At 41.4% G+C, this 27,051-nt stretch overlaps 1 protein-coding gene across 1 annotated transcript in view; it reads left to right on the top strand.

Moving 5' to 3' along the window:
- Positions 1–27,051, top strand: part of INTS7 (integrator complex subunit 7) — a 182,659-nt gene that overhangs the window by 95,197 nt on the left and 60,411 nt on the right. The window contains exon 15 of the mRNA XM_069233929.1: positions 14,133–14,236. Within this exon, the coding sequence (XP_069090030.1) occupies positions 14,133–14,236 (104 nt within the window). The remainder of the gene's footprint in view (positions 1–14,132; positions 14,237–27,051) is intronic.

Consider the following 27,051-nt stretch of genomic DNA (forward strand, 5'->3'; position numbering starts at 1 on the left):
AAGCTTTGCAATTTTAAGAGTGCTGCATCCCTCTGCAAGATATCTCACTATTTTTTACTTTTCTGAGCCTGTCAAGTCCTTCTTTTGACCCATTTTGCCAAAGGAAAGGAAGTTGCCTAATAATTATGCACACCTGATATAGGGTGTTGATGTCATTAGACCACACCCCTTCTCATTACAGAGATGCACATCACCTAATATGCTTAATTGATAGTAGGCTTTCGAGCCTATACAGCTTGGAGTAAGACAACATGCATAAAGAGGATGATGTGGTCAAAATACTCATTTGCCTAATAATTCTGCACTCCCTGTACAATTAGAACACCTATTCTGGGCTTTTTCTGTGGTATCCAGTTGGCATTTTCAAACTGATTCTCCTGAATCGTGTGTTTTTTTTTTTTTTTTTTTTTTTTTTTTTTAATTCAGGGTTCCATTCATAATTCTCCTATCTTGCCTCAAATGTTCATTCTTTATTTACAGGGAACTCAGGACTGATTCTTTTTTCTTAAGGTTGCTAATATAAATCATATCTTCAGAATTGTTATCTCTGCTTTTGATCCTGTTTTTGGAGCACTAGGGCATACAGAGCTCTCTCCCTAACATCCACGCGACATCTCAGTGATACTAAAGCCACATGTAGAACTTGTACTAGTCTCCATTTTATTGGTTTGATGTAAGATACTGAAATCTCATCTTAATCAGACGAAAAGATGAACTATTTACATTATTTAATTGCCATAAAATTGATTTGTCACCAAATGCAAACACTGCATTTGTTGGAATGGTCCTTTCCTCTGGATCATACATAACAATTTAGCACAATGGTCCTTTGATCACACTAAGACATTGGCTTTTGGCCACTACCAAAATGTCCATTTTACGTACTTGGTTGTTTTCCTGCGTGAAGATTTTAAAGCTTAACACTTGGTTGAAAAGTTGCTACTTCAAGGTAATGAGACTATTCATGGTGATATGATGCTCCAGGTATGTCCTAAAATCAGTGGTCTTCACACTTTGTAATGCCCCGGACTCCCCACGTCACCCTCATTTAAGATATTGCCCATTGACGAACGTATTTTGTCACAAATAGTCTATATACGTTTAAATACTGCAGTCAAGCTGAAGAATGTTGGTGATTAAGACAGCCCTGATAACCAATAAAGAAAACATTGTACTTTTTTCAATTTATTACAGTAACTAAATACAAGACAAAACACAGCAAGCAAGCCAAGCATTTGAAGGGGGATCACAGAGCAATTTTCAAAGAATGGCCACAAAGCAGTGTTCTGTGTTACTTTTTCTTTTAATTCTATTTGGGAAATTAAAAATATTATTGCAAGCAAATGAGCAACAAAATGTGAGGGATCTTTAGAGGGTGTCCAAAATATTTTTATAGAAATTGGTGTTCAGGTATCCCTTAAAATCACATTCAAATATGATTGTCATCATTCCACTGACAGGCATGTCACCCTAAATGAATCCTTTACAAGAAATGAGGAAGTGAAGCATGGGGAATTTTGCCAGCTGCTGCCAGGCAGGAAATTATTGATAAATGGCGTTACAAACTGCTTTCTGTAAAATATCTTGCAGCCTCTCTATTTTCTTTCACTAATCTGTGTGGTTTGCTTGCCTTCCCCAGGGGCACTCTAATAGCTTATCTTGACCAGATCATTGTGCCCCCTGCTTCACCCCCCCTCTGGGGCCCAATTCATATAAGCAGGAAGATCATTGCCATAGAAAGTAAATTATGTAAGTACCTACATGAACAGTTTCATTGCATACATGTGTGACTGAAGTCTTCTGGCTAGACCGACATGGAATCTCAGAATTTAACTGTACCGCAACCAGTGAGGTTTTAACCCAAAGTACAGCATTGTGGTCACCACACCTGTAGATGCTGTCTCAACTTTGATATTCTCATGCTTACACACGTGCTTATTTGCAATTCAAAATGTTATAATAGCTTCATTAAGTCTGCGATGAATGTCAGTCTCTCTTGTCTTTGAAGTCTTTCAGCATGTCTAATGAAGGCAGTGTTGTCCTTACAGCCCATGTTAATTATCAGATTTCCACTTGGATTTAGAGTTATTAGGGCCATTATGAATTACCAGGCCTCCTATGTAGTTACGTCAGTGAGGTGACGGGTACTGTTTTAATAAAGTTACTCTTACCTTAGAATTCTCTAGTATCCTATGGACAAGCGCAAAAATGCATGAAAATTGTTGATGTGTTTGTCTAACCCTAAACTGAAGGATTTTCTGCTGAATGAAAATAAACCACTTTATAGTAGGAGCTAAAGCGCACTGATAAGATCCGTAAAGAAACCATGGGCAACATCCAGTGGTAGAAGCAATGTCTTCTTTTAGTAAGTTAATGGAAATAGAGAGCCACAATCCTGGTCTGTATGCTCTTCCCATCTGCTGCACATACAATTCAATTCCTTATACAGATGACACATCATCACCACATTTTTAGAGAGCACCAGGTTTGCACATGGTTACTGTGACCTTAGATACAGAATACCACACGCACCTTCATGTTTTTATTTCTTTATTTTACTACTCCACATTCTCAGAAAATGTTTGCACAGTTACTTCAGCCTGTTTTGCCACTAGGTGTGGGTCTAAAATCTGTTTCTAAAAACAGTCATGAGGTTTTTGAATACACACAAAGGTAGAATTTTGTCATTATTCATTACCTTACTAATGGTCACCCTCATCTTATCCTTTGAAATAGCCATATAACTGTTCTCTATCCCTAAACCTATAACTGAGACAAATATGCCCTGCTTTTAGAATTTGCAGAGTCACACATTCCATCTGCGATTGTAAAAATATATGCATATCTCCATTGTGGGAATCAGTGTCTACTCTTAGTGGCCACAAAGGAAACTTGCTGCTCTCCTAAGCTGAATTTAGGTGTGCAAAATTCTTGTGAAAACGTGCCCAAAGTTATTGTGTTGCTGGGTCACAAAGCCAGAGTTTTTGCAGACATACACTCACTGCTCTTAAATGCAATGTTCCTATACCTTGTATCCATTACGTTGTAAGATTTTCACCTCGTTTCCTTTTATTTTGTCATGTACCTCTATTTCACCAGCTGTTAAATAGATGTCATTTCAATACCTCTGCTTTATGAAGATACAGACAAGGGTAATGGCTGATGTTAAAGTAAAGATGAGGATTAGTGATAGGGTTCTGGTTTAAGGTCAGGGTAACATCTAATGTGAAGGCATTAACAGTGCTAGTGATACAGGAAATACAATGTTTTTGACGTGGTGATAAATAATCTTACAGGAGATACAGTGGTTGGAAAGATAATGGCACAAATTCCTCCAGGCTAGTAAATGCAGCACAGAGTGATTTATGTTTTTTCTTCAGCCCCTTTCCATTGGTGTCTGAGAAGTGGGCCACTTCAAAATGTTATCAGCTGCTGACATAAAGATGAAATTTGAAATCATTTACAGTGGAAATTAAGGGTGAGCAGGTTAAAAAAAGTTAGTGAAGAAAAAACACAGTATTGGGCCTTTGACAATTGGTAATTAAATTGATCACTTCCCCGATTCTGACCCAAATGCCACACCATTTGCCAATTATCATCTATTCTAAGAGCAGATAATCTGTCACAAAAAAATGGCACTGGGACTGGAATGAGCTGAAGGACAATATTATGTTCTGCTTAATGGATCAAATGGTCACACAAAATACAACATTTCTGAAAGGAAAACATGAACCTGTTTGGCCAGTCAGGATGAGAAAGCCAAAAGTCCATTAATTTTTTTTTCCAACTGAGTAATAGTGAAAAATTAGTGTTATTTTCTTTACGCTTTTCTGATTACATAGAAGCTTGCAGTCTTTCATTTGGACAGATTTACTACATCTATTATTCATTTGGGACACTTAAATAAATCTTGTTTTGACCCGTGCCCATTTAAATTTCTAATTCATTCTCATCTACAAACTATAATCTACAACTATAAAAAGGGATTGTGATCCTGAGGTGAAGGAGTTAAGATTAAACGTTGGATTTTTGGGGGTTAGGTGTAAAGATGTAGCCTGGAGGTCAGAATTATGGGTTTAGGGATAATGTTTAGGGATTTAAGCTTAATTGTAGGAGTTAAGGCCTAGCTTCAGAGATATAGGCCCTCATTACGACTTCAGCGGTCTTTTGGAAAGACCGCCGAAGTCGCTAGCGCCCAAAGACCGCCAGTGTTGACGGTCCGAAGACTGGCATATTTGGACTCGCTCAAGGATTTCCACCCTTTTAAGGGCTGAAATGTGACACCATCGACCTTTGGCCAAACCGCCAGACTCGTAATGCGGCGGTCTTTACTGGCAGGTCCGCGGCGGTAATACCGCCACCCCAAGTGTTGCGGTCTTAGGACCGCCACACTCGTAGTGAGGGGCCATAATGTTTAGAGATCCAACTTTAGTCTGATGGGTCTCTGCTTTAGGCTTTAGCTATAGACGGTCATTCCATGTTGGTTTGTTTTAATGGCTGGTAATTTTGCCAGTGGAAATACTGATTGAGCATGGTGCAGTATCCCCAGAGGCAAAACTACCATACATATTAAGTTAACAAGATTGGCATGAGGGAATGCTTAAAAACCTACCATGTAGGAACTTGCACATTCAATTACTACAGATTTCCCTCTTTGTGTGACCACTTTTTTTTGCCCACTATCCCCAGGTTTTTCCTTGGTGACATGAGTCCTGTCTAAGAAAAAGTTCACACATCTTGTGATCACATATCCAGCACAAACATCTGTCTGCACCTGATTCAAAATTGCTGAGACACTCTAAATGATGGCCACGTTGTTGTTTGTTTAGGAATTTGCTTTCGAGCTGTTAGGTTTAAGATAAAGGGTTTCAGTATATGTACATGGTTGTAGGCTAATATTTATGTTTAGGCTTAAAAGTTGGCTAGTTCCCAGTGAAGCTTGCTTAATAGCTATCATCTGGAGTGGCATATTGGGTAACTATTAACCATGTTTCCCCCATGTGATGATGCCCAGCCCATTTTGGGGCCATTTCTGGCTACTAATCAGGCTTTTACTGAACTACTGCAGCAGTCATGCCCAAATTAAACGTCCTTCTTACGTGTAAATTAGTGCCTATTACGTTCTAGTTTCAGATTCTGGAGTCTTCAGGAGATAAGGCTTTCTTATGCTTCCCATAATGTTTGTACCATGTTGGTATTCCTAATTACTTTGGGGGGAAAAGAGAGAATGGGGGCCCTAATGAACATATATCATTACAGTATTATGAAAATGATGTGAAACCTGACTTGGCATGTCCAGAACAGGTACTTATCCCTTTTTTTTTTTTTTTTTTTTTTTTTATAAAGTTATCCAAGCTTGAGAGGTAAGACACCAAAGATTTTCAGTTCAATTCACATTATATTTTTAGCCTTTGTTGTTTTCTGCAGAGTAAAAGATTTTTAAGCACTATCGAAAGTTTGTTGTGGTAGGTCTGAAATATAATTCAGTGGTTGTACAAGAACTCACCTTTTTGCTCTTTTTAAGTAATGGGATGTCTCACATTTTTTCAGAGACCACAAGAATCCAATGAAGTTCCTCATCCCAAAACAGGCCTGATAAAATAAGAATATTTGGTGGATACTTGTAACTGCAAACCTTAGAATATCCTCCAATTGCCAGCCTGGATCCAGAGATTTTTCGTAGCATGTCACCCATGAGACACTAGTTGGCATTGTGCCGCATGTAAGTGCTACTCCTGCATGGTGACATCCATTCTTAATTTTCTGTCCCTTTAGACATGGACCTCTCTGAAGCTCCACTACCGACTTTGTTTTAACAGCGACTCTAAACTTTACCACAGTGTACGAGGGAACCTTTCCTCAAGTGAAAATGACAAGACAGCCAGAAACAAATGTCAATCACGGGCCCGCACAGGGTGTTAACTTGGTGCTTGGACTGAGAACGCAACTTGAAGTTCTGTGAGAAGCTGTATATTGCCGAATACAAGAAGTGTTGGCCATCGCATAGATCCTGCTCATGGCCGTGGGGATACTACTGCAACTGCTCCAGTTCCCACTCAAAGTCCTCAGGTAAGTCAGAGTCCACATGCAAGCACAAAAATGCAAAATGGGACTTTACCCCATTTCGCCTCTCTGACTCTTTAGAGAAAGGCATGAAGATGTCATTCTCATTCCATCGAGGTTACCAACCATGGAACTGACCTTTCAGTTGATTTGAACACAACCGGGATTGCACGCCATTGCAGACCCTACAGCAGATCAAGGCCTTCAAAGAGACTATGCTTCAGATATTTAGTGTGTTTCTGGCTCTTTCTAGTGGGCCTCCAGGCCCCACAGAACTGCAGGGGCATCCAGATGGGCTACGAACAGCGAGTCCTTCCCTATTGCCATCTGTCCCCTCTGAACCCATTATTTGGCCTGTAGTGACTCCGGTACAGTCTTCAACACTTGCCTCAAGATTGTTCCTGGTGCAAGAGGCCACTGCTAATACCACTGGCACCAGTGGATGATCCAGTTCTGACATCCCTGTTAGATCCTGAATTGATGCTGATGCTAGCTATGAGATTTCAAGGCGCAGCCTATTGTCATGCACCCAGACTATAACCCTGTGCCTCTACAGTGACAATACCAGTAGCAGCACCATTCCAACGTTGCCTCTGATTCTGACCCTGTGCCAGAGCAGAGTACACCCCAAAATATTGATGATGATGATAAACATGGGGTGGAGGGTGGTTTGCCTCCTCATTATATTAATGTTGCCTTATGCCTTGATTACAAACCCCAGAAGGCTTGATACATCGCCTGAGACTGTGCGTGGCTCTCCACATGGGCAACCAGTGCAAAAAATGGGCCTTGTTTACAGTGGTGGTTCAGAAGACAGGCTAATTACTAGAATTTCAACAGCCCGATTTTCCCCCACTGACTCTCCCCTCCAATTGAGACTGAGGACCTGATTTATATATTGGTGAAGAGGGTACTCCATCCCAGCCAATATAGTGGTCCTCCTTCCAAATGTAATTGCAAATTGCAGATGGACCTTAAGTGTAACCATGGCAGAGACTACTCTGTCTCCACTATGGCCAAACATCTCCGTCGACCCTAGGGAGTAAGGACTGTCAGAAAAAAGGCTACATGTCCCCTGCCATATTTAGATGGGCGGACATGTTGTCATTTTTTGCTGTTTCTTACCGCCAGGCAAAACCTGGTTGTAAAGGACAGTAAAACCATTCTAATGCTTAATCCCCCAGGGCAAGGAGGGCATTATTTTATTCCCGTTTCGGGATTTTCTTTTTTGAAATTATTGTTTGTAGCAAACAGTAAAGTGCATTGACAGGAGCAGCTGTCAAGGCGGTACCTGCCAGTGCCTTTAGAAATAACTGGCTGCTTGGTGGTCATTTATAAATTAGATTAGTAGAGTAATTTACTCTGTCCCCATGGCAGAGTGGTGGGTCACCTGCCTAAATATAAGTCAGGCTCTGAAACAGATGTTTTCGCAGATGCTTTGATGATCACCTAGTTGAAACCATGTTTTTGACCACTGTGAACAGAAAGGTGGCCAGACAACATAGACCAGCACCTGATGATCTGGATTTGTTATCAAGGACCCCACTCTAGAGAGCCTAATTGTCCAAGCTCGACCGTTAAGGTGTACTCTACCTCATTTCCAACTAATGTTCTGGACTGAGAATCCAAAAGGATTGATGCTTTTGGCAAACTTATGTATTCCTCTGCCAGAGTGACACTGCGATCTGTAAATGCCGTCTGTCTGTTATGCCAGTATGCACATGCCCTTTTGGACATGGCCAGCAGGAAACTGCCAGCATTCTTGAGGATCTTAGGGCCTCTCTGGCTCAGACAATACATGACGGTCAGGTCACACCAAGTATGTTATCTGCACTAGTCTGGATACAACGATTTCCATTGGCAGGGCAGTCAGTACCAGTGTTATCCTTTGTAGACATGCCTGGATTGAGGTCCACTGGTTTCTCTGGTGATCTACAGGCTTATCTAATGGACATGCCCTTTGAAGGTTCTCCCTTCTTCATGGGGAAGGCAGACTCCTCTTTGCAGTTCTTTAAAGATGACAGAGCTACTGGGTATTCCTTGGGTCTTTTGACCCCTTCTTTCTACACCTCTTGAGGAAATTTAGGGGCTGTTCCAGGGGGTTGGTATATAGCCGGAGGCAGCCTTCCCTGTCAGTGATGCAGCAGACTATCTAGTCCTTTAGAAGCCGAGGACACAGAACTATCAGATGGCGTGCAGACCAGCAGGAGCATCAGTCCTCAAACTCCCCTTCAGCTGCTACAACACCCACCAAACTGCTTTAGTTTGCTCTTAGCTGTGCATGCCCACCCACTGGGAGGTAGGGTCTATCGGTTCCTCTCGGATTGGCGATCCATCATGTCTGCTACACACACCGAGTCCATTCTATACAGATTAAGGCTGCAGCTACAGCTCTAACAAAAGAAGTGCCTTTTCTTGATATCTGCCAGGCTGCGACATGAGCGTTGGTACATACATTCATTCATGAAACACTACTGCCTTGACAGCCAGGTCCTGCTGGAAGGACTCTTTGTCTGCTCAGTTCTGCAGAACGTCTTGGCTTGAGAACACTTCACATAGCCTCCACCTTTTGGAGTTACTGCTTTGGTATCTATTCTAAGTTGAAAGTCTGCCGTTAGAAGTATCCATCAGAAGGACAAATTCTTTACCTTTGGTATGCTTTTTCAAGTTGATACTCTACTGAACCACAGATTCCTCACTGCTCTTTAACTTCCTGTTCTGCAGAGTGGCCTCTTTTTTTACATCTGAAAAGGTAATCAGCACACTAACCAGCAATTGTTTCATTGCGCATCTGAGGGCATAAAAAGGAAAAAGTTAAAAAAAAAATAAAAAATCTTGCATCAACGCGCCTGGCTAGGTGCTTGAGTGTGGCTCCTCTCCTTCACCTCTGGTGATTATCCACCTGAAAGGTAACTAGTTGCTAGGAAAGGTTGCTGGTTTCTCAAGTATTAATGCATTGTGATGTTCTGTTCTTTAAATAGGTGCTTCTTCAACTCTTCCTAAATTAGTGCATTATTGTGCTAGACACCATGTGATCCTCAGAACATCTTTAGGTTTGATGAACTTTGTGCGTGTTTTAAAATGAACAAATCTATTATCTGGTTGTTGATTTGAGGGTCCCATTCTCTTTTTTAATTGTATTAATTGGCACCTCATAAATTAGGTGAATGGCATTATTTTACTGTCTTTACTGTTGTGCATGATTACTCATGAATATGCATTTTTTGTATATGTGCTAATTGTTGCAAGTGGTTGCAATTGCTGTGCTGAGTGACCATCCTAGTTAGTTTTTTCTATCTTTTTTAAAAAAATGCAGAAAGGATAAGGGTAAATGCACATCCTTGATGTGGTATGTCGGCTTTTGCTTCATTTTTATAATATAGTAATAATTTATGATTGTTGGGACCCCATTCCTTCTTCTGTACAAGGTTTCTCCCCCAGTCCCAACATTCCATAAAGAGCAAACCCCAACTATTTTTATGGTATTGGAATTGCAGCAACAGAGTAAGACTGTACATCCAAATGTAACACCTCTATCTACATAACTAGCTAAATAACTACAGCTAGCCATCAACACTCCTTTTGACAAATTCTTGCCTTCCTCAAACATCCGTTTTTTTCCCAGGGTCTCCAGTCTTTTATGTAATACGAGTTATTTATGTTCAGTGAAAATCATTCTGAGTTACTATTAATATTAGTGGTGTAATACAGACCACATTAGACAATAACATTGGGAGTATATTAGAAGGAGGAGAAAACATTAGCAAGATCACCTTAACATTTAGATAACATTAGCAAGATACTATTAGCAATTATTAGATAATATTAGCAAGATAACATTAGCAAAATCACCAGCAGTGGTCACCTCATTGAATCAGGCATTATTGCCAGCAGTAATGTCAAAAAGGCTTTGTCAATGTGGAATGCTCCTGTGCTTCTACATGCTTAATACAAAACAGCCATAGTTGCAGTGTCCCTGGCAGCAAGGTAATAATATTTGTAAAAAGTCTTGTTACTGCCTTTGTTTGTCAATTTGATATCCGCTCTAACATTATTTCGGAAATGCAACCATCTTTCTTCAAACATCAGCTTATGAGTTCCGTAAAATACACATATTTCCATCTGAAATACACACTAGCAAAAGCTTCTAGTTTAGTAGGATGGGCTGCGCAAAGGAGAGCTAATTACACTTACCTGGAGAGCTACCAGTAGCTCACAAGTAACTCGTTGGAGAAGCCTGATGTAGAATAACCTAAAAGAGACTGACCAACCTTAAGATTAATCTGGCTGTCATATTAACTCCGGTCTAAAACTGTAGCTGTACGAGCGTAAGTGTTCGACCTCATGTATACTTTTAGTATACTTACTGTGGGCTTAAAGCTATTTCATTTGTCAGTTTAAGTGTCATTTAAAAATCCTTGCTTGCTTGTGGTCAGTTATGCCTCTTTGTCACTCCTTCTTCTGTGTGGGAGCAGGGACCAACTACTCTAAAATTACACTTTGTCGTGTTTATCTGTTCTGTGGGGGACTTTTTTTTTACTTTGTTTCCTGCTCGTGTCCAGGGAAGCTGCTCTTTTCATTTGCAGAGCATTCTAGCTCTGAGTGTAGCTTAGCTGTAAACAAGGCTATAAATCAGGCTGTTATCTTGGTTACATTGGGACTTGGTGGGTTCTCTGAACCCTCTCACAGCTGCCTGGCTCCTGCCATTGCTGGGAGTGTGCCTGCCTGCGATCTGGTGCAGACAGCAAGGGAGGATCGCTTGTTTACTTAATTACTTTATGGTGGGGTGGTGAAAGTCGTATTGTATTGGAATTAGCATGGCAGATTTAAATTAGGATGCTAAATGGCGACATTTTCATTTTTGGCTGTAGATAGTGGAAGAAGGAAAATGGAAGTGCTTTAGTTATATCCAGGGCCACTAGAATTATGTGACAGGAAATGACAACATTATAAGGAAGGGTTGACCAATTTATGTGGCTAGAAAAGTTCAGTTCTAAATTTACAATGTCAATAGCTCTAACTCAAGCAAATGTGAGACCTATTGCATTACAAATGTTTGGGTTTTTCCGCACACACATTGACTGTGTTCATTTTTATAACCACCACTGATAGCTACTGATTCTCATCAGGGTTTTTAAAGTGTACAAGTGTGAAATGATGTGATAACTTTTATTGGGATGTGAGCTTAAGATTAATGATATAAAATTGTAATCATATGTATCAGTTATATTAAGTGAAATCCTGTTTCTTTTGGGAACTGCACAGCTCCTCAGTAACTTAAAGAAAATTATTTTTGTTGGTAGTGATGCTCGGTCGTTTTTCGACCCGCAAAACCGAAAATTGTTAAATCTTTATTTCTTTGTATCGCATTTGAAACTAGCGTCCCTTGAACTAATGGTTCGAGTTGCCATTGGGAGTGGAGTGCTACATTTCACTAGTGGTGGACGTATGATGTGTTTTTTTTCTGGAGAAGTGAATGATTATAATAGATTGACCATATTTGAAAGGAACCTATAACCGTAAGATAAAAATAGTTTTCATCAAGAATGTAAATTAGCACTTAAGTGTCGTGTGATGGCTGAAGGGTTAAGGGCATTCATACAGCGTGGAAAGAGGCGGATAATGAATTGAAATGTCCTCAGAAAAATGGCACAAAAGTAGTTCTTCATATATTTATGTATGCTACTGATAGCCTTGCTATCACAAAGCTTAACCCAGTGAAATCCACACCCAAAGGATGAATTGCCAACCCTTTTCTTAGCATATAACTGCGATCCTGTGCCCACGGAAGGGAAGCGGTCACTGGAGTCCCTGAGTCCAGTAGGCACTGCTGTCCTTGGTCTTGCTGGACTGTGGACAGGCAGGTGTGCAAGCCCACACTTGTCTCCCTTAAGGTGATTGTCAGTGTGCAGGTTCCTGTATCTCAGGACCCACGATTGCAGGCAAGATGTTTCTAACTACACATTCCAGTGGTGCCTAGACAAAGGCACCAACTAAGTTGGCAGTGAGATCATGACTGTAGGTGCAAAGGACGACTTGTGTGAAACCACTCAAACTAGAATGATAATTCCATCGGTTCTGGATTTCGGATGCATCCTTTTAGCTACCTCAGAGTGTCCTTATTGCAGGGGGGTAAATAAAGAGTACCTAAAAGCCTTGAGGGCTACTGAAGAGTCTGGTTTCTCATGGCACAGGGAAAGTGAGGAACAAAGCAGGCTCATTTTCTCTGTCTAAACTCATCCATCCCATGGTGAGTTACCGGGTCGGGGCACATGATGAAGTTGATAAATTTTCTTTTGGAGGGAGTTTGGGGGTGATGAGGAATGGGGTTGTGGGTCTGGGTCCGATTTACTGAGGTCAGATTACTGTAACCTGTTAGAATAATTGACTGTTTGGAATGGGATGAATCCTTGTCCACCTTCTGAAAACACGAATTGGCAAAGGCAATAGGTCTCACCTTGTTAACCACGTGTTTTAAAAAAAATGCTGTGCAAAATCGGCCAAAAAAGGGATCTTTGACACGTCTGCTTCATTTAGAAGATGCTTTATTATTATTATTTTTTTTTAGTTATCTAAGATAGTGGATGCCACTTAGTGAATAAAAAAAATTACATTTTGTTTGTGCAAAAGTACTTTCTGGATATTGGAGGGACGCGGTCCTACAAAAAAAAAAAAGTAAATATATATATATAAAAAACCATATGATATGGGGGTAAAGAAGGAGGGTAACAGGAGTGGCAAGGAAGCAACTGTGAAGCACACAAAAGTGCTTTTAGGGCAGTAGAGAGGCCCAGCAGCAAATAGCAACTGCGGGACCCCCCCAAAAAAAAACAGTAAAATTGAATTAAAGTACAGAAGCAATGACAGAAGGGTTGAGGGTCTGGCGAAGGGAAAGTAACAAAGGGGGGTGTTTGAGTCAGCGTAAGTAGCACACGAGAGAGGGCAAGAAAACACATGCAGTCTTGTGGAGTGCTTAATGAAAAAAAATAGTTCCCTGAACGTGAGCAGTGAAAGGATACAAGTTATCCAGTCAAAAGGATGGTAAAAATGTTATGCTCTCTGGAAGAGACAAACACAAGAAGGGAAGGCCATCAAATAAGAAACAATCAAATGAAAGTGACATGAAAGCCAGCAAGTGAGCAATAGGCAGACCCAAAGCCTATTGTGAGTTTTTGGTATGGTCCACAAGAGATCTTTCGAAAACAGACAGCTAAGAGTTGTCTGTATTTGAGAAATTCACATTCAGCAAATTTAAATGCATTTGAATATGTGAAATGTCTATTTAGTCACGTACTTGTGAAGCGCAGCTGAAGTTTACAGTGTTATTAGGTATAAAACATAAAATGCCTCAGAAGCAGAATGTAAACTTTAAAAGTACATTAAAACACCTTTGTAGTTCATCCTTTGTCCTATTTTATGCTGCGTCACAGCATTGCAAGTATAAGGTATTGCTTTTTTGTTTAAATGTTGTCTCATGTGACGTTACTGATTAATTTATGTCAAGGTGTGCATTTGCACTGTGTGCTGTACTGTTCTGGGCAGCAGCAACTGTTACTACTAATGCAAACATGGCGGCTAAGTGCAGGGGCCTCTGCTGATGCTCCATGCCCTCCCATTCCACAAATAATATTAATAAAAAGCTGGGCACAGCAGGCATGGAGATGGAGCGGCCACCAACCACTTGTAACAAAACTCTTGTTGGAGGAAGTGAAAATGTAAAATTAACAGAGGTAAATTAACTCTTCTTGTAAAAGTATAGCTTCATTGTGTATTTAACAAACACATTATTCATCTTTTGTCGTGGAACGCATTATCAGAATTACTCTAAATATTGAAGTCTGCATGGTTACTGCACTGAGCCTGGTAGTGCCAACCAGAATTTTAATAGGCGATCTAAAGACCAATTCTCAGCGCTATCTCCCTGGCAGCCTATGGCCTGGCACATGTCTGTGCAATGATTAGGAGCCTGCTGAATGACAAAAGCGCATGCGCTTAGAGACATCTGATGGAATGCCTCCAAGAGACTTTCAGTGCACGACAGCAACATTTGCGTTCATTTATTTCACCAGATGCAGCTCTCCATGGACGAATTCAGAAGTCTAGCGACGCGATATGGTGATCTGTATCAGTCATCGTTCGATGCGGACTCGGCAACTTTGAGAAATGTTGAACTGTATCCTTTTTCAGTACAAAGCATGCCATATTACTCTTATGTAGTGCCTGGTTGGGTTGGGTGTTTGGCGTCTCTGGTAAAGAAGAAGGCACATAACACTATAGTTAATGCAAATACTTGTGTATATCCCCAAACTAAAGCAATCACTGGCAGAACCAGTAGATCTGACTTCTAGGTAAAATTGCTTAATAATTGATTAATCAGTTTGTGTGGTTTTATGGCTGGATGAGTGGGGGAATGCGAGACTGAGTCAATGGTTGAAGGATGGATGAGTGAATGTATCTGTTGCTGTCGCATGAATGGGTGAGAGTGCATGGGCTGATGAATGAATGAGTGCATGTTAATTAATACAGCTATTAGTGGCTGAAGCCTTTGTGGACTGTTCAGTGATCACAAATTAAAGTTGGCCCAATCGATGAGAGTCGGCATAGTGGATGGAGCAGGTTCCCTCTGTAGCAGAATATATTTGTCCTTGCAAGGCTTTGTGCTGGTAGCTACAGGGGCAGCACTGTGGCAAACAAGATGAGCCTACAAGGACGCGGGTACTTGGCGCTCTTTGTCGCTGCATAGGAACGTCCTGGCTCTCACCTGTGGCGCTACCCACACTATGAGTGAAGCACTGCAGCATCATTGACCAGCAGATCCGCCTTCTTCATTCAAGAATAATGGAGTGTCTGCTCCTTGCGGTGAGATGCTTTACTGCACCATGGTGACCAAGGAGCCCGCTCCCATGAGCAGGCATGCACGACTGAGGCTCCTAGTCCCGATGGATGCATTGCACCCTGCTGCAGTGCTGCTGGGGAGGAGTGCAACTGGCTCACTTTAATCAAGGTGGAACACCCAGTTCATATTATCCTTTCATAAATTAACCACACTGAATAAGAGAAAGAATGCTGTAGCAGTGCCAGGTTAGATTCAAGTTTTACGCAGTGGAAGATTTTGTTCACCTTCTGACGAACAGAAGTGTTATTTATTTTCCAGCCGACAAATGCTCCCATTTTAGCCCTGCAAGTATTAGGGGAACACATTTAATGTCTCTATTCAGTTGATGAAATAAAGTACCAAATATGTTAACTTGCAATAAACTCACTGAAATTAAAGAGTTAGTAATGTAATGAGGTGAATCTTCAAAACTTGTGAGCATCATTTTTTTAAAATATAGGTAGGTACTTATTTGTTCAAGCAAGTTCAGACCCATTCAGTGTACCTAAAACTGCCTGAAATCGGGATTCAAATAAATGTTTTGTTATACATTTATCCAAAAACCGATGGAAGGTATTTAAAAGACCTGTACTTTTCAATAAGTATCAAGGAGTTTTCTTTCCATCTGGGTTTTAAATGTATTTTTACACTGCGCTATTAGGGGCTAGTGGTGTCAGGGGATGCACGTCACAGTTTACATTGGTCACGCAGAGCATACTATGAGGTGAATGACCTCCAGTTGCTTGCGTTTGAGAGAAAAATATAATCTTAACTTTTTTGTAAATGTATTGTGATGGTCTGGCTGGACATACCAGCTGCCGCCAGCTTTATGAGATCAACCTAAAAAAGAACTTTCAGGAGTCTCCACCGACATGTTGATGGACAATAGAACATGTTTTGATAGGGCAGAAGTTGTGCGTTTCCACAGAAACCAAGCATTGGCAAAGCCAGTAGGTCTCACCTTCAGGACTTGTTTGCTTTGCTAGTGGTTTTAGCAAAACGTTACTGTATATACACCTCATACTTTGTCAGTAAAGACTTTGAATTTGTAAACTCTCTTTGCTTTCTTGCAGTTTTCAGTTGTAATTGCAATTTAATGTACTAAGTATTGGCAAAGCCCAGAGGTCTCTGCTCTAAAAGGCTGGGCTGTTGGGTTTTCCAATGCTTGTATGGTACTTGTGAGCGGAGTCATATTTTTGTGCCTGGGTAAGTTCTGGTTGTGGGAGCGGAATGATAATGGGTCACCATTAAGAGTTCTGGTGCTGAGGCTGAAGGCAGGGTGAGTTAGAGGGCCATGAATGTGTTCAGACATGCTCAAATAGTCCTAGGTCTCTCTCTAATGCTCATAAAGTGATGGTCACGTATATACCATTTGTAATTACCAGTTCTATTTATTTGAAACAATTTCATTATTGTTACTCATTTATATCAAATTGGTAGCAATCACTTTCAAAACCAGTGCATCTGGCTTGTTTTAGACAATTGTTTGTTGTTGTGTGATATGCGGAGTTGCAGAAAACTCACAAAGAGGGACCTAAGTGATGGTCAGGCAGCATACTGTGCAAAGCATGTGTTGTAGTTCACATGTTTTAAGTCACACCCTAATTACTTAGGCCACACCCCCTTTAGAGATCTCCACACATCTCAGTTACAATACTGTGCCCAAAATAGGCTTTTGCCTGCAGACTGCTAAACGCTGTCTTGTGGGTGAGCTCTAAAATTGTGATGTTGTAAAACTGGTCAGAGGTGGGAGTTGTGCACTTCAGGGAAAGAAAACTGAGTGCCTTACCATCTCAATTGTGACAACCGAGACCATGGCTTTAGGCACTGCAGCTCTTGATGACACTACACCCCTTTAAGAGTTGGAGCTGCAGTATTTGTTCCCCGGTAAAGTTGATCCAAAAGTTGAGCAGGTCATTTGTTCCCTGGTGAAGTCGGTGGGGCACAAGGAAGTAACAGGGAGGGCCTGGGGAGGGAAGCAAACTAACAGGGGGAGAGTGTAACATGAGCAGGCATTGGAGAAGCGAATGGACAAGTGAGAGAGCACAACATTGGGCATGGAAGGGGGCAAAGATGCACACTAGGGAGAGAGCTGGACACCATGCACACTTAAAGTGCTTATACAAAAAGAAAAAAGTAGTGCCTGAAAAATAAGCAGTAGAAGGACACGAGCCATACATCCATGCTCTAGGGGAGGGACATACACAAGAAAAGGAAGGAAAGACCACCCAAGATAACAAATAAGAAGTAAGCAAAATAGAGGGACAACTAAACCAAACACATGAGGAACAGTGGGCTGACTCTTAGCTCACTGTATTCCAGCAATATATCTTACAACAGAAAGCGCATGCACTGTCTAGTAGGCAAGACCTAAAAATGCTTCCCTTCCATGCAGCTGTGATTATTTTCTTTGATTATCCAGCTTCCTGTGCCAGCAGCAGTATGGCTCTCTAGAGGAGTCTCATTAACTTGCATGAAATACCAAGCTTACAGTAGTATAGTGCTTTAACTTTCAGAGGTGCACCCACATGGCACTGTAATGCTGTCAAAGAGTTTTCCTAGGCAAATAGCTGATTTACTGTGTTTGTTTTTCTCTGGCAGATGCACAGATGAGGAAGGCAGTCATGAGGAATGTATTACTGTTTTCTGTCCTGGTACCCTCCCCTTCCTTCATTAAATGTAAACTCCAGAGTTCAGTTATGTGTTTGAAAGAAGGGTGAGATTCCCAAGGCTAAATTAATTTAGACTTTTTAGGTCTGGTTTGGCAGCGCAGTTGTCACCGGACTCTTGGGGATAAACACAAAACTGCTTTCAGAACACCACCGAGAGAGTGGTGCCTAGGCTCCACCCACATGTTGGTTCCCCCGGGTACAAAATTTGATTATGCCGAATTTGTGTGCTTCCACTAAAAGCACTGCTTGTACTGCACTTTTGGCTTGTGACAAAGCTTATATTCTCTACAGTAGGACCGAGTTGGTTATGGTGGCAGGGGCAAGACAATGATCATGGCTATAAGCCTGATATGTTAATTTTGAAGTGCTACAACAAAGGCACTAAGTCTGACATATTTATTTTGAAAAGCATTTAAGTCAATAGCTTTTAAATGTGGATTTTTATTACTGTATCATAAAAGCATACAGTATCTCTATTGCAAAGCTTATAGATGTGGATTTCGTTGCATGGAATCTGACAGATTACCGTAGTAGGCAAGAGTTTTGGTTACCCACCAGAATAAAGCATTGGGTTAGAAGATTTGCAGTACAGTAATGCTCGATATGCTTTATTAGCAGGGATATTATGTTTTGACAACTAATTTCATACATATTTGTAATGTTATTGCCTGTATGTGGTGGAAATGCGTATGTCCAACACAGTAGTAAGTCTAAGTTGGTTATGGTGACAAGCCAGTTATAAAGGCTATGGGCCTGGTTGTTTATTGTGAAAGGTGGCTATAAAGGCAATAGATCTTACTTATTGATTGTGGAAAGCAGATGTTAATAGGCATTTAGGGCTGGATTATTATTACTATAAATTAAAGACTCTATATACATTTTTTGTTACATAATATTTCACAGATTACAAGGGTTTTAGTGTTGTGACCCTCCTGACAAACTATGAGTATAGAAGAGTTGCATTGTGAGAATCCTTGCTTGGCCCTCTTAGGAGAGAGGATATTTTGTTTTGCAAACTGTATTTCTGTATACTACATAACTGTATGTCTGATGGTTGTCTTGTGGGAAAGGGAAAGCATAAGCTCAATATAAGAGACCTGAATTGGTCACGGTGGACAGCTAGAAGTCTGATTAGTTCACTGATAAAACATATTTCATATCCCACAGGTCTGATCTGTACATATTTCATCTCCCACAGGTCTGCTCTGTTTATTAAGAAACGTTATGAGACAGTCATGTAGGCATGGCATATTTATTGTGAGACGAATGTGTTCAAGTCAGTAGCCATTAAAGTGTGAATAGTTATTTCTCTGTATTAACACCTACAGATTGGCATTTCATTACACAAAATGTCACAGATTACATTTGTGGGGAAGTGTTTTGGAGTTGGTTACCGCTTCTGACAAACTGTACAAATTGAAGATCTGCTCTATGATAAGTCTTGCTAGAATCACTTTTAAGCTCTGTCAGGATCTTGTAGTAAACAACAATCATAAAAAATGCAAATAATTATATATGTTCGATGGCATTTGTCGCTGTAGATACACATGCTTTGCATAAGTCCGCCATCCAGTGTTGGGCTCAGAGTGTTACAAGTTGTTTTTCTTCGAAGAAGGTTTTGGAGTCATGAAATCGAGTGACTCCTCCTCTCGATGATACTGTGCATGGGCATTGAGTCCTTTGTTAGATTGTTTTCTTTCCGCCGTCAGGTCTGAACGTGTTTCCTCTTGCTCCTGTGGATCTCGATTCAGAACTTCTGAACTTATTCTACCTTTCTCTAATTCCCTCTGTATAGTTTTGATGGCGTTTTCTATCTGTAGTCGATCGGGGTCGAATTTTCACCCCTAAGAAGGGCCTTGCCCTTTTAGAGCCTACTTCAGCGTTGGGCTTACGGAACGAACTTCGTTTCAATTCTGTCCTCGGTGTCACACTAAATTCCCATACACCGACCAGCATTCGGTGTGTAATTTCTGTTTATCTCCTCAATCATCGAGAAGAGCCTTGTGATGCTTGCAGATTGTTTCGAACTAAGAAGACTCTCTGGCATCAAAGAGCTCGTCGTCTGCAAATGGTGTCCAAGTCTACAGAAGACACACCTGATATTTTCGGTGAGGAACATGGGCAGGAAGAAGTAGGACAGAGTACGGCATTTTCCATTAGAGATTCGGACTCCGAACAAGACTCCGATGCTGACAGCCACTCCATACCTCCGGTGCAGTACATGTGTACACCTGCCCCATCACACCACCCAAAGACATTAAAAAAGACTCCAGCATTGGTTGTCGGTCCTCCACTGCCTTAGGGCCATGGTTGAATCTGAAAACAAGTCCGGCACCGAGAACAAAGACCAAAGTGCACTTGACATCAACAAAACAGACTGCTGCAGCTGTCTCAGTACCGAGCCGAAAACTGAAACATCGTTTTCGGAGCCGAAAAAACTGTTAACTGTTTTGGCGCCTACACTTTCAGTTCGAGTTAAACACTCAGTGCCTCATTATGTGTTTGGCGGGCGGCAGAGGCCGCCCACCAAACACATTGGTCCGGAAAACTGCCACACCGGTCCCATTACATGTCTCCTGCTGGGCCGGTGGGCAGAAACAGCGTTTCCGTTCACCGGCCCAGCGGGACACACCCCACAACATTGACGCGGGCTTGTAATCGAGCCTGCAGCAATGTTGCGGTGCATCAGATGCGACAGCACTCGTCGTGCTTTTCACTGCCCGTAATTTGGGCAGTGAAAAGCATGGCAGGGCTGTCCACGGTGGCCCCTGCACTGCCCATGCCAAGTGCATGGGCAGTGCAGGGGCTCCCAATGCTCCCTTTCTGCCAGCCTTTGCATGGCGGGGAGACTGCCATGCAAAGGCTGGGGGAAAGGGGTCTCGTAATCCCGAGGGCAGTGCTGCTTGCAGTGCTGCCCTGGTGGATTTAGACCGCTGACACCGCCACACCATCGGCTGGAGGCAACCTTCAGGTGTCTGTGGTCCGACCGTGGTGGCTCTGCCACGGTCGTGATGTGGCGGTCAGACTGCCACTTGCGCGGCGGTCCAACTGCCACCACGGCCCTGGCGGGCATAGGACCGCTAGGGTCGAAATGAGGCCCTCGGTGTCTAAACCTTTGGAGCCGAAAGCCATAAGTAGTAAACCTACTACTTCTACACAAGGATCATCGGATATTCAACACATTTTAGAAGTGTTGGGCACTAAACAGCGAGAATTGCATTCTCAAAAAGCTACAGAAAGGATAATTGATTCTCCTCCAGTGACTATTGATGTTCAGCTGGGTACCCATCCATGGGATCTATATGATACTGATCCCATCCTTTCAAATTATCCAGACTTGTATCCTGCTAGACCTTCTCCACCAAAAGACACTACGAAACATAATCAGGCTGCCTAGCATAATATGCAGATGCATACAGATCATATAGAGGAGGATTTCCTTTTGGACACATTAACATCTACACATTAGAAATACCAATATCTCCCAGGAATGCTCAGACATGCATCTGTCATTTTCAAAGAACTAGTGAAGGGCAGAATTATCACTCCTAGAGTGGATAAAAAATATGAACCGGCACCCTCAGATCCAGTGTTCATCAGGACTCCGTTACCACCTGATTCAATATTGGTTAGTGCAGCAAGGAAAAGGGAAAACAGTCAGTCAACAGGAGATGCTCCTCCTCCAAATAAGGAGAGCAAAAAGCTAGATGCAGCAGGTAAAAGGGTAGCCTCACAAGCTGCAAATCACTGGAGGATAGCCAACTCACAAGCTCTTAGCTAGATATGATCGGGCCCACTGGGACGAGATGGAAGAACTGTTGCAGTTTCTTTCACCAGAGCATCAGAAACGTGGACAACAAATAGTCACAGAAGGGCAAGCAATATGTAATTATGCTATTAGATGTGCTACAGGTGCGGCTGATACCGCAGCCAGAGGAGTCAACACCAGTGTAGTCATCAGAAGACATGCTTGGTTAAGATGTTCAGGGTTCAAACCTGAGATACAGCAAGCTGTCTTAAATATGCTGTTTGACAAGGAACATCTGTTCGCCCCAGAAGTTGACCACATCTCAATTCTCCCTTTCAGCCCAGACAATTTGGAAGTGGGTGATTCACATTCAATTAGTGGCAGATTATCTCCCAGGGATGAACAATCAACTAGTGGACCTGTTAAGCAGGACGTAGCAACAAGTCCATGAATGGGAAATTCACCCACAAGTAATTCAAAAATACTTTCAAATGTGGGGAGCCCCAGACATAGACCTTTTCACCACAAAAGAAAAATCAAAATGCAAAAGCTTAGCATCCAGGTACCCACACACCTAATCCAAGGGCAATGCTCTGTGGATGAACTGATCAGGGATATTTTGCTTATGCTTTTCCGCCTCTCCTACTCATTCCAATTCTGATAATGAAGATTAAACAAACCTCACTCACTATGATTCTCATAGCTCCCACTTGGGCACGTCAACATTGGTACACAACACTATTGGATCTGTTTGTGGTACCGCATCACAAGCTACCAAACAGACCAGATCTGTTGACTCAAAGGAGAGGCCAAATCAGACACCCAAATCCCAGCACACTCAATCTTGCGATATGGCTCCTGAAGTCATAGAGTTTGGTTACCTACAACTTCCACCTGAATGTATGGATTTTCTAAAGGAAGCACGCAAACCCACAACTAGACAATGTTATGCTGCTAAATGGAAACGTTTTCTGCATTATTGTCCACCCCAAAATATTGATCCACTTACGGCTTCAGTGCAAGATATTGTCTGCTATTTCTTACACTTACAAAAAGCAAATCTGCCCTACTCCTCTATTAGGCTTCATTTAGCAGCTATTACCTTCAGAATAGACAACATACTCCCCTAGTTAGAATTCCTGTTATAAAAGCTTTTATGGAGGGCCTTAAGAAAGTCATTCCACCTAGAGTTCCTTAAGCTCCTGCATGGAATCTTAACATTGTACTCACAAGACTTATGGGCCCACCATTTGAACCCATGCATTCTTGTACTCTACTGTTTTTCTCATGGAAGGTTGCTTTCTTAGTAGCAATAACTTCATTAAGTAGAGTTAGTGGAATTCAAGTGTTCACTTTACAAGAACCTTTCTTTCAACTCCATAAGGACAAATTAATTATTAGGACAGATCCAAAATTCCTACCAAAGGTAGTTTCACCTTTTCATATCAATCAGTCAGTGGAATTGCCAGTCTTCTTTCCACAGCCAGATACAGTTGCTGAAAGAGCTCTACACACCCTTGATGTTAAAAGAGCTCTTATGTACTACATAGACAGAACTAAAGATTTTAGAAAATCAAAAGAACTCTTTGTAGCATGTTCAAAACCTCACCAAGGTAATCTTATTTCAACAAAATGGATCAGCCAGATGGATAGTGAAGTCTATTCAAACTTGCTGTCTTAAGGCTAAAAGACAGATACCAGTAGCTCCTAAAGCACATTCCACTAGGAAAAAAGGAGCTTCAATGGCATTCTTAGGGAACATACCAATAGCAGATATATGTAAAGCTGCTTCATGGTCTACACCACACACATTTATTAAACACTACTGTGTAGATGTGCTAGCTCGCCAACATGCATATTTTGGACAAGCAGTACTTAGAACATTATTTCAATCTACTCCAATTCCTAAAGGCTGACCAGCGCTTACTTTGAAGGGGACTGTTTTACAGTCTATGTGTATCTACAGCTACACATGCCATTGAACAGAAAATGTGACTTACTGAGTAGACATCTGTTCGTGGCATGTAGACTCACACGCGCCCTCCCTCCTCCCCTGGAGCCTGTAGCTGTTGCAGTACAATATATTGTAAATATGTATACACATTACATGGGTATCTTATTTCTTTACTATCTATCTACATATACATGTACACACTCTACTTCACCCGCTTGAGGGAAAACAATCTAACAAAGGACTCAATGCCCATGCGCAGTATCATCGAGAGGAGTCACTTTATCTCATGACTCGAAAACCTTCTTCGAAGAAAAACAACTTGTAACATTCCGAGCCCAACCCTAGATGGCGGATATATGCAAAGCATGTGAATGTACAGCACTACATGCCACAAACAGATGTCTACTGGGTAAGTAACATTTTCCATATATCTGTATATGTTTGTGTGTGTGTAAATAGAGAGGGCATTTGGGTCAGCTCTGTTTTACAGTTGAGCTGTCAGTGTGCCATTTGCATTTTTTGTCTTCCACTCATGACCGTGTACTACATGGGTTATGGTTTAGTCATCATCAGTCATTGTCTCTTGCCATGTGAACGATGGCATTTTTTTTATCACATGTGCACACATCCACCTGAAAATGAGTCTGTTTCAGTATTGAAACTGGTTGACTAGTCCTTTAGTTTTCAGTTTCCTTCTTTTCTTGTTCTCCGTTTATTGTCTGCTTCTCCTCCTTTTATTTTATTTTTTCTTTATAAAATACTAAAGTTCTACAGGCAGTGTTAACAGGTCTCTTGTTTGCCACTCATTTAATCTGCACTGCGCTGCATCACAGGTGTCCATGTCCTCTAAACCGGAAGACAAGTATGTAATGCTGTTTTCCCTTGTGTATTATTGTTTTACCATTCCCAGATAGCGAACTTGTTGGCTCTAAGTGTGGCAACCATGCATAAAATATGTACAATAATTCTGAAAGATGGACATCTGCTGCAATGTTTATTTTCGTTATTATAAGCATATGACACCATGTTTAGACTTCATCATCTTTTGTTTTTTCTACTTGTATTCTTTTAATTTATCTCTCATTTTTTTTTGAATTTTTATGTGTTTGTGTCAGAAGGTGAATCGAAGAATGCATCGGTGAATGGATCGATGCATGCATGAATGCAAAGATTGGTGAAAAAGCATATATATGATGGCTTCCTGAGTGCCTAAACCCATTAATGTCAAAAAAGGCACTTTAATTTATAAGCCAGACTTATTGACTTTGCCAGTGTTCGTTAATTCTTTGTATACAGAACTGTACAGCACTGTTGCTGGATCGCAGTGTGTCACATGAAAAAAATGTAGATGCAAGGGTGCCAGCCTATTTTTCAGACAGCGTACACTGTGAGCTCAATTGCCATAAAGCGCTTGTAATTTAGTGCTTGTAACCAATTTTGGGTTGTGTGTTTCAGTATAGGACCAATTACAGATTCTCATAAGCCTTTCTCCTTTTGTGGTTGTTGAAATTAAAAATATCCTTGTGTTAATGCTACAGGTTAGCTCTGATAGAGAGTTTTAGCCACAGATTCCTCACCTTTTGAATATTCCCCAACTATCAGAATGGATTCGGAAACTTTTCACCAGTGCCTCTGTGCACCGGTAGGTGGTGCTGTGCAGTTCGGCACTGACACTGTTGCAAAGCCACACACTGTCAGTTTGTTTCTTTCGTTCTTCACCACCAGATGCGTAACCGGAGCTTCATCTTGCCTGTTTGAGACCCAAAATCTGTTTTACAGTGTGCAACGGACATGTTACCTCCCAAAACATCAGTTTTTAGGCCCTGTAAGGACTGTCGCTGACAAATGTCTTTAACAGATTATTATCAGATTTGCCTGTGCTGCCTTGGGTAGAGCCACAACTCCATAGCCTGCAGTGACTGTGCATTGATGTCTGAAGGCCATAGAACACCATTTGGGGAAATTCTACATCGCCAAGCACTGGAAGACTTGTTATGAGACCAGTCCAAATCAAAAGTTTAGTTCCAGTTTGAGATGAAATCGAAGATGCGCAAGTTGTTCCAGATTTCGTTCTTTATCTTCATGAGTTTTGGGTAAGTAGAAGAAAAAAAACACAAGCATTCTAAGTGTCAGAGTAACCAGATCCTCGGGGTCTGCGCACGTTCCCAACACGTCCACCACAAGACAGCTCTAATACTCTGATTAGAATGTCACAGAGTCTCAGAGAGTCCAAGTGGGGAAAGGGGAATTAGGTATGGAACAGCTGGGAAGGAGATCTATAGGAAGCAAAAAGTTTAAAACACACAATATCAAGATTATATCATATTAATCATCACTAGACTATGATTCTAAGCATGGTCATACTGGAAACATGGATAACTTAAAACATGGACTAAATAACTAGGCCTCAAAATGTCTGATTACCTGTGAAGGAATCAAGAAGGATTAATACAACTTTCCAATGAACTTCTCAATGAAATGTTACACATGGATTAAAAACAAAAAAAGCTTCTAGAATTACGTTTTCAAATTCAAACATAGTCTTTTGCATGAGGACAAGGAAATCATCTGAATGTTTTCTGTAACGTCATAGGAGTTGTACTTAAGGGACTTATTATGCACGTACAATATAACATCTAGAATTCTAGCACTTTGGTTTTTTAAAATGCAGAAACATGAATTGCGCACATTGCGGATTTTCACAAGAGTTTTGTAAATGCCATGAAATGGTCGCGCACAATGACTAATTGAGTTAGGCACAAGAAATGAATTGCGCGTCTTGCCGATTCGAAGGCCACCAAGTAAATGCCATGAAATGGTAGCGCACAATGAAAATCATGAGTTAAGCACAAGAAATGAATTGCGCGTCTTGCCGATTCGAATACCACCATGTGAATGCAACGAAAGGGTAGCGCACAATGAGTAAAATTAGTTCAGCACAAGAAATGAATCACGCGTCTTGCCGATTCGAATGTCACCACGTAAATGCCATGAAATGGTAACATGCAATGAATATCATGAATTAAGCACAAGAAATTAATCGCGCGTTTTGCTGATTCGAATGCTACCTTGCGAATGCTATGTAATGGTAGCGCACACTGAGTATTTATGAATTAAGCACAAGGAATGAATAGCGCGCCTTGCCGATTCGAAGGCCACCATGTGAATGTCATGAAATGGTAGCACACAATGAATAACATGAATTAAGCACACAAAATGAATCGTGCGTCTTGCCGATTCGAATGCCACCATGTGAATGCCAGGAAATGGTAGCACACAATGAATAACCTGAATTATGCACAAGAAATGAATCGCGCGTCTTGCCGATTCGAATGTCCCCATGTGAATGCCATGAAATGGTAGCGCACCATGAATAACATGAATTAAGCACAAGAAATGAATCGCGCGTCTTGCCGATTTGAATGCTATCTTGTAAATGCCATAAAATGGTAGCGAACAATGTGTAACACGGATTAAGCACAAGAAATGAACTGCGCATCTTGTTGATTCGAATGCTACCTTATAAATGCCATAAAATGGTAGCACACAATGAATATCAAAAGTTGTACACGAGCAAAGAATCTCACGTCTTGCTGATTCAAGCGTCAGCATGTAAATGCCATGAAACGCCAAGCGCACATTCACATGCAGTAGAGCAAAATTGTTTTATCATGCAAATTAGGCCCAAGAACTCGAAAGCCTTCGAGAACGGGATCGGGGGGCCCAGCCCGACCTCCAT

The sequence above is a fragment of the Pleurodeles waltl genome, chromosome 5, assembly GCF_031143425.1.
Source record: "Pleurodeles waltl isolate 20211129_DDA chromosome 5, aPleWal1.hap1.20221129, whole genome shotgun sequence".
Lineage (NCBI taxonomy): Eukaryota > Metazoa > Chordata > Amphibia > Caudata > Salamandridae > Pleurodeles > Pleurodeles waltl.